General features: G+C 46.6%; 1 protein-coding gene across 3 annotated transcripts in view; it reads right to left on the bottom strand.

Moving 5' to 3' along the window:
- LOC129863769 (myocyte-specific enhancer factor 2C-like) overlaps positions 1-7,941 on the bottom strand; it is a 34,719-nt gene that overhangs the window by 5,417 nt on the left and 21,361 nt on the right. For all 3 annotated transcript variants that reach the window (XM_055936012.1, XM_055936013.1, XM_055936014.1), the window contains exons 3-4: positions 7,681-7,848; positions 6,531-6,734 (exon numbers count right to left, since the gene is read on the bottom strand). In XM_055936012.1, coding sequence (XP_055791987.1) covers positions 6,531-6,734; positions 7,681-7,734 — 258 coding nt within the window. In that variant the 5' untranslated portion in view covers positions 7,735-7,848. The remainder of the gene's footprint in view (positions 1-6,530; positions 6,735-7,680; positions 7,849-7,941) is intronic.

The raw sequence follows: 7,941 nt of genomic DNA, 5'->3' as shown, positions 1-7,941 counted from the left end.
TGATTAAACCACAACAGCTACTCTAGATCTCTGAAGTGTTGCAGTCCCCTTGACTGCCACCAAGAGGCGCTATAACACATGCAGGATAAATACTCTCATTAAACTACAGTATGAGCGGAGAAGAGAGGGAGAGTAGACAAAGTGAGAGGCAAAAAGTAAAGGAAATAGAGGGAGCGGGGCTGAAAGAGAAAGGGGGGTAGACAGTGATTTGGAGAGATGAGAGGAGAATATGAGGGGGGGGGGGGGGGGGTAATGGAAAGAGTAGGCCTCTCTAATCACTGCTGATAATGTCCATGGAGCTGGGATGCTTTTGCCTAGTGTGTGTGTGTGTGTGTGTGTGTGTGTGTGTGTGTGTGTGTGTGTGTGTGTGTGTGTGTGTGTGTGTGTGTGTGTGTGTGTGTGTGTGTGTGTGTGTGTGTGTGTGTGTGTGTGTGTGTACACTGGGCAATACGGTGCTGGGCTTGCCACAAATTGTGTGTGTGCGCGCATGTATGCAGTTTGTCTCAACTTTGTCGTATCTCAGCACTTTACAGCCTAACACTGGCCTATCACTAGACCAAAAAAGCTATCACACACACTACACACAATTTGTGGCAGGCCCAGCACCGTATTGCCCAGTCATGCCCACCTGTCACTGGCCAACACGGGGAGGGGGAGTGACTGAGCCCGGCTTCAGCCAATCACAGCTCTGCGCCTGAGGGATGGCCGTAGATGGCTATTTTTTGCCTCTATGGCAGACAGAGCACCCCTCGACCCCAGTCCCCACCCCCCGCACTCCCCGTCCCTCTCACCCCCACTGTCCCTTCTCTCTGTCTCTCTCATGCCCATTCCCTGCCCCCACCCCTCTCTTCCCTTCTGTTACTCACTCCCCCATACCTCTCTCGCCTCCCTACCCTACAATCACACACTATGCCCATGACTGACGAAAAACACATCAGCCAGACAAAATTGAAATGACAGTGCACACGTGAAAAGTGAAGAAAGTGAAGAACTCGTACTCTGTATTTCAGAACGCATGACTCTCCACACTAGGGCTGGACACAGAGCCCTGGCACACACAGGCCCGCAATGTGTAACCTTGAGAGCAGCATGTGTGCGTGGTGAGAGAGGTGCGTATTTGTGTTCCGTGTGCGTGCCTGCGCGTGTGTGAGAGGTGAAGGCGGTAGGTGGTTGAGTGCACAGCTGACTATAGGTGCTCAGGGGGGGAAGACAGTTGAGAGAAGAGAAGGAGGGAGAGAAAAGAGGAGAGAGAGAGAGAGGAGAGAAAGTAAAACAGAGAGAACGAGAGAGAGAGAGATCACTGAACACCCTATCTCCATTCCAACCCACCCTAAATTCATTCCCTGTCAAACTAAAAGGAGAAATCAGTATTTTCTCTGGTAGGCACAACCTACCTGGCATCTCTCTCTCTCTCTCTCTCTCTCTCTGTGTTTCTTTCCATCTACTCCCTGTTGTTCTTTCTCCCCTATGGGTGGTCTGGTCTCCCAACCACTTCCATATCAATTATGGCATGTGCCATAATTACAAGGGCACAGAGTGCAAGGCAGCTCTTCGTGTGCCAGGGAACATGACGTGCAACTCTCACAACATCTCACCTCTCCTAACCCAACAGGAGGACATTTCGACCGCACACACACACGCACTCACACTCACACACACACACTCACACACTCGCACACACACGCACTCACACTCACGTACTCACACTAACACACACACACACACTCACACACACTCACACACAATCGCACACTCACACACTCACACACTCACACTCACACTCACACTCACACTCACACTCACACTCACACTCACACTCACACACACACACACACACACACACACACACACACACACACACACACACACACACACACACACACACAAACACACACACACACACACACACACACACACACACGTGCGCACACAAGATTTTAACCCACTTAGAGGTCCAATGCAGCTGTTTTTATCTCAATATCAAATAATTTCTGGGTAACAATTAGTAACTTCCTCTGATTATTTTATATATAAATGGTCAAAAAGCAAAGACCAATTTATAAGGAAAGAATTTTGCTATGACTGCCTGGGAGTGGTCTGGGGGGGGAAACTGGAAACGAACTGTTAGTGGCAGAGAGGTTAGGACCTTTCCTTCTTATTGTTACCATCACAATACGGTGCAGAGCGTTCGATTTGCCTGCTGCGTGCCGTTTTCAAGGGATGGGTCAATAAATGTGAACTATTTGTTTGTAATATCATCACCTCTCAAAGACCATAGTCAGAACTACAAATGTCCCATCATTCCATGCAAAATGTTGCTAGATCATCAGAGTTATACAGCAAGTAACTGATCGTGTCATTTCAGACACGCGAGGGCAGCCTGATGATATCTCTCACTATTGGCTAGCTGATGACAGATCACGTCAATAATGACTAGTTAACAAGCTAACTTTCAGGGGATTAACTAGATGGCTAAATGTAAATATTGTTTGACTTGCCTGCCATCTATTTTTAAAATGTATTTTACCAGGTAAGTTGACTGAGAACACATTCTCATTTACAGCAACGACCTGGGGAATAGTTACAGGGGAGAGGAGCGGGGATGAATGAGCCAATTATAAACTGGGGATGATTAGGTGATCGTGATGGTATGAGGGCCAGATTGGGAATTTAGCCAGGACACCGGGGTTAACACCCCTAATCTTACGATAAGTGCCATGGGATCTTTAGTGACCACAGAGAGTCAGGACACCTGTTTAATGTCCCATCCAAAAGACGGCACCCTACACAGGGCAATGTCCCCAATCACTACCCTGGGGCATTGGGATATGTTTTTTTAGACCAGAGCAAAGAGTGCTTCCTACTGGCCCTCCAACACAACTTCCAGCAGGATCAGGTCTCCCATCTAGGGAGCAACCAGGACCAACCCTGCTTAGCTTCAGAAGCAAGCCAGCAGTGGGATGCAGGGTGCTGGCTATAACGGCGATGACAGGAGTCTGACCGGCAACTTTACCAGGGCGAGGACTTGCCAATGTCAAGCGCTTTCCAAAAGCCTCATCTCTGGCGAAGCAAGAGACACATGTTGTTAGCTTAGCTAGCTAGCTAGTTGTATCTGAAATTACATGATCAATTGATGTGAACTGATCATGTAAAGAATGCAAAGGATGGTTGTATAACTCTGATGGTAGAGTTAAATGTGGAACAATCGGAAATGGGCAGGTCTGAATATGATGTTTAAGAGGCGATGATGTTAAAACCAAATACTTATAACTTTTATTTAACTTTCATTTTGAAAACAGCACTTATTTGTCAATGGTTTTAGCCGAGCTGGTGGTCTCCTTGCCCCTCAGCAGCCAAATCAAACGCTCTGCACTGTATTGTGACGTTTTATTGATAACGACCTGCCTGTCACCAGGCAGGTCACAACTGCCTCCCACCAAAACAGGCTGAAATTGGAAGCGGCCTTTTCAAACAGCTCTTACACTAAAAAGGCATTATCATAATTTTCACAATTGACTGCACCTGTTTTCACCATTGTAAAGCCCTAGCTATTTTGTTGCTTTGACAAAGTTATTCATAAAGATGATTATTTCGTTCATAGAGATTCATTTACGTCTCAGTTTAAGGTCAACCCTTTTACGTGAACTCTCGTTTTAATATGGTGAAAAGATTCCTTTTTTTTGTATTTATTTTTTAAATCTAAAGAAACATTGAACATCTAATAGTGAAATCATAGTGTAAAAAGCAGGTGAGCTGGTTTTACTCTTTTTTTAGTAATTTCCTGTTGTTTTGTGTTGGGAAACTGAGTGGGTCGAGCATAACACTTCAACCCACTTACTCATAGATAGACAGGCTAGAAATGTTTGACAATTTAAAAAAAGATATATATATTGTGAAGCTTCCATTCAAATGCCCCTCCCTGTTGCACACAACAAACAAGATTTAAGATGAAATATTTGGCACATAATAGGTACTTACTGTAGTCATTTATTTATTTATTTAAACTCTTTGAGATGGAGAAACTGCTTTTTTTTTTTAATGAAGTTGGACATGTGCTATTTATGACAGAATGTTAAAATGAGATGAAATCTAAAGTTTTTTTGGACCAAGTTATACAACCCCTCTATTTCTCCTCATGTCTGCCAGCCCGCCAAGACACACACACACATACAACACACACACACACATACACTCATACGCACATCCCAGAGAGGCTATTCTTAGCAGCAGCGGTCTATTTTTAGCCTGCTGCTGGTTTCCAGGCATTTAACAGGAAGGAATTGACTACACAAAGAGAGCTGGAGCTACCACTGGGACTGTGTGTGTGTGTTTTCTGTGTTCTTTTTGACGAGCCTCACTGAGAGCTTCAGCTGTTTTCAATCTGCGACACACACACACACACACACACCCCACAGAATGGAGCGAAATAGGGTTAGTAGAAAAGGGGGTGAGGAATGCAGAAGTTCTCCGTTATATATAGCCATGATCCTGATCCACGAGCCACGAATCCAACAAGCTCCAACACACACACACACACACACACACACACACACACACACACACACACACACACACACACACACACACACACACACGACACGACACGACACGACACGACACACACACACCCTCCCCCTCATTATTGGGGAAAGAAACCCAGACAAAGGAGACTCTATTCTGCTCCATTCCTGTCAGGCAGATAGCTCTACGGCTCACAAGGTTTCACAGCTAGGTCATGAGGCTTTTATCAATACAAAGCACAGGAGCTGTGTGAGATGCTGAGAAATATACCGGTATGTTGTTATAGTATATTGAAAGTCATTGCCAATTTGTGGTTAGGACACACTCCAGTAAAAAGACTGAGTTGGGATCATTTTTGTTTCGTTTTGGTAGTCTGTCTCTAGATTGTTGCGCTCTGTGTCTGTGGTGTGAGCCGTGTGGACAACAGCATATTTGCAGGTGAAAACATTTAAGAGCACCAACAACAGACCCACACACACACAAACAGAGCACACAACTCAAAGCAAAGGAATGCACTGGCATGAAGTCACAGTGACTCTATCAACTCTGTGGTAGAGAGCTGGAGGGGAAACCAGTTAGAATGACTGGCCCTGCCAAGACTGAACTAACCAAACACACTGGCGCGAGAGAGATGGAGGGACGGGGAAAGAAACGGTAAAGGAAGAGGGGGAAAGAGAGAGGCGGATAGATGGACGGAACACACACAATCTGGAAGGAAATAAGTTGGCATAGAGGGTAAGGGAGAAAGGAGGAGAAGGAGCGAGGGAGCGATAGAGAGGCTTGAAAGTGAGAGAGGAGAGAGAGAAGGAACGGGAACTGAGACAGAAAGAGGAGGGAAATATCCATTATCATTTATTTGTCCCCCAGGAGATGACTACACACTAGAGGTGACCAGGTCAGCCAGGAAGAGAGGGAGGGGAGGAAAGATAGGAGGGATGGGGAGAAGAGATGAAGGGAGAGGAGCGTTGACGTTTGGTGAGAGGGATTAGAAGGAGCATATTGAGATTACAGTAATGAGTGTGATGGGATTATGGTAGATTACAATAGATTAACAGTAAATTATATGCTGCTCCTGTCGAGGCTGGCAGACTAACCGTGAGGTGGCCTTGTGGAGGACAGGTGAAGAGGGAGACCTGACCCTCCTTCACACCACGTTACAACATCAGCTATCAGGCAAAACACCACGTTATACAACACTGACACGTCAAACACATAACCACCAGATCTGGCTCAAATGTGAAACACTGTGAAATATTTTAGCTGCGCTTGGTTTATTTAGTTTGCCTGGTTTACAATGGAACACATGGAATAGTCCCAAAACTGAGCTGCATATCTCTCCCCCCCCCCCACAGTTTTCTGCAGTGCTAGAAGTCCCCATTCCCACACATTTAACATCCCCACCCCCCTCTGCACTCTACCAAAACTCTACAAAGCTCGGTTTTCCCACTACTCCCAATGGGAGGCTCATGGCCTGTGTGGGAACACACATCTTTCACTGATCTCTCTGTTCTCTCTCTCCTTCTCCCTCTCTTTAACAGGATCCTATATAAGACCACAACAACTCTACTCCAAGCCAGTACAGATTCCTGCCAACGTTCCAGAGCCGGAATGCAACACACCTGTCCTGTGAACTCTGCTCCCTAAACCCTGATCCTTAACCTCTGTCACATGGACCATGGTCCGCTGGGTGGCCCTGAAGAGGGTTGAATGGGGATGTTGGACATGTGTGTGTGTGTGTGTGTTTGTGAGGGGACACCTTGTTCCTTAACATCGTTAAGTAACTCCAGGCTGGCCGACTCAGACTCAGGCCTGCACACATTAGCCTCCCTGAGCCGTGGGCCATGAGCCCAACATGGGCCCGAGTACCGTCTGTCACAAAATACCAGCAGACTGAATTCCACTGTTCATTCAACAGACTGACATGTACTTATAACCAGTTATTTCATCTGCTATTAGACCTGGGAACCATGTCCGGGAATCAGTCTGCAAATACACTGTGTGGGACCCACCTCCACGATGTCAGAGTTGGTCCTGCTCTCGTGAGGTTCGTTGTACTCGGTGTATTTGAGCAGGACCTTGTCCATGTCGGTGCTGGCGTACTGGAACAGCTTGTTGGTGCTGTTGAAGATGATGAGGGCGATCTCACAGTCACACAGCACGCTCAGCTCGTACGCCTTCTTCATCAGGCCAAACTTCCGCTTGGTGAACGTCACCTGGAGATGGAGAAAGAGCGGCAGAAGGGAAAGATGGATAGAAAGGTGGGGGGGGGAGATAGAAAGGGAGAGAGTGGGAGAGATAGATTGAAAGGTAGAGGGAGAGATTGATAGAAAAGGAGAGGGAGAGATTGATAGAAAATGAGAGGGAGAGATAGAGGGAGAGAGGGAGAGATAGATAGACAGGGAGAGATAGATAGAAAGGTAGAGGGAGAGAGGGAGAGATAGAGAGGGAGAGAGATAGAAAGGTAGAGGGAGAGAGGGAGAGATAGATAGAAAGGCAGAGGGGGAGATTGATAGAAAGGGAGAGGGAGAGATAGATAGAAAGGCAGAGAGATAGAAAGGTAGAGGGAGAGAGGGAGAGATATATACAAAGGGAGAGATTGATAGAAAGGGAGAGAGGGAGAGATTGATAGAAAGGGAGAGGGAGAGAGGGGGAAGGCATTATGTAGGTGAAATGTATTACATGTACGCTGAAGGCCTACGTGTTCACAACAGAATATGTGGAAGATCCAATGTCACTGTCAGGACACTAGGGAAGAAAACTGAGGCTGGAAGGACTGGTAATCCCATGCAAACACACACACACACACACACACTGAGAACAGAGAGAACAGGGAGGTCATTCGAGCTCTAGGGGTCAGGAAGCACATGTTAGTGCATTTCCTGTCATAACAGGAAGAGAGGAACCACTCCCCCACTACACACACACACACACACACACACACACACACACACACACACACACACACACACACACACACACACACACACACACACACACACACACACACACACACACACACACACTGCATCTGTCTCTGCTTCCTGCCCACCTAGTTGTCTGCGGGCGTGGGAGGGTTGGGGGTTATGTTTGTGACCCTTTCTGAGTAAGCTCACACACGATTAAGCACAAGCTTAAGAGTGTGTGTGTGTGTTCAATTACCTGTCTGTTGCGTTCATCCATAATCCGTGCTATCTGGATCTTTTTCCTCCCCATCTTCACTCCTTCTCTTTCTCTCCTATCCCCAAAAGTCCTGTTCCTCTTCTCGTCTCAATCCTCACAGCAGTATTCTCTTTATTTGTCCCCTCTCAATTCCTCTGGCATTCGCTCCTTAAACAGAAATAGAGAAAGAAATCAGTTAAAATGTTGTCAAACACACACACAGTAGTACTTGTTGAGCAGTCTTGGAGAGTGGTTCAACTA

The sequence above is a fragment of the Salvelinus fontinalis genome, chromosome 10, assembly GCF_029448725.1.
Source record: "Salvelinus fontinalis isolate EN_2023a chromosome 10, ASM2944872v1, whole genome shotgun sequence".
NCBI classification, from domain to species: domain Eukaryota; kingdom Metazoa; phylum Chordata; class Actinopteri; order Salmoniformes; family Salmonidae; genus Salvelinus; species Salvelinus fontinalis.
This window is presented reverse-complemented; position numbering and strand designations above follow the sequence as displayed.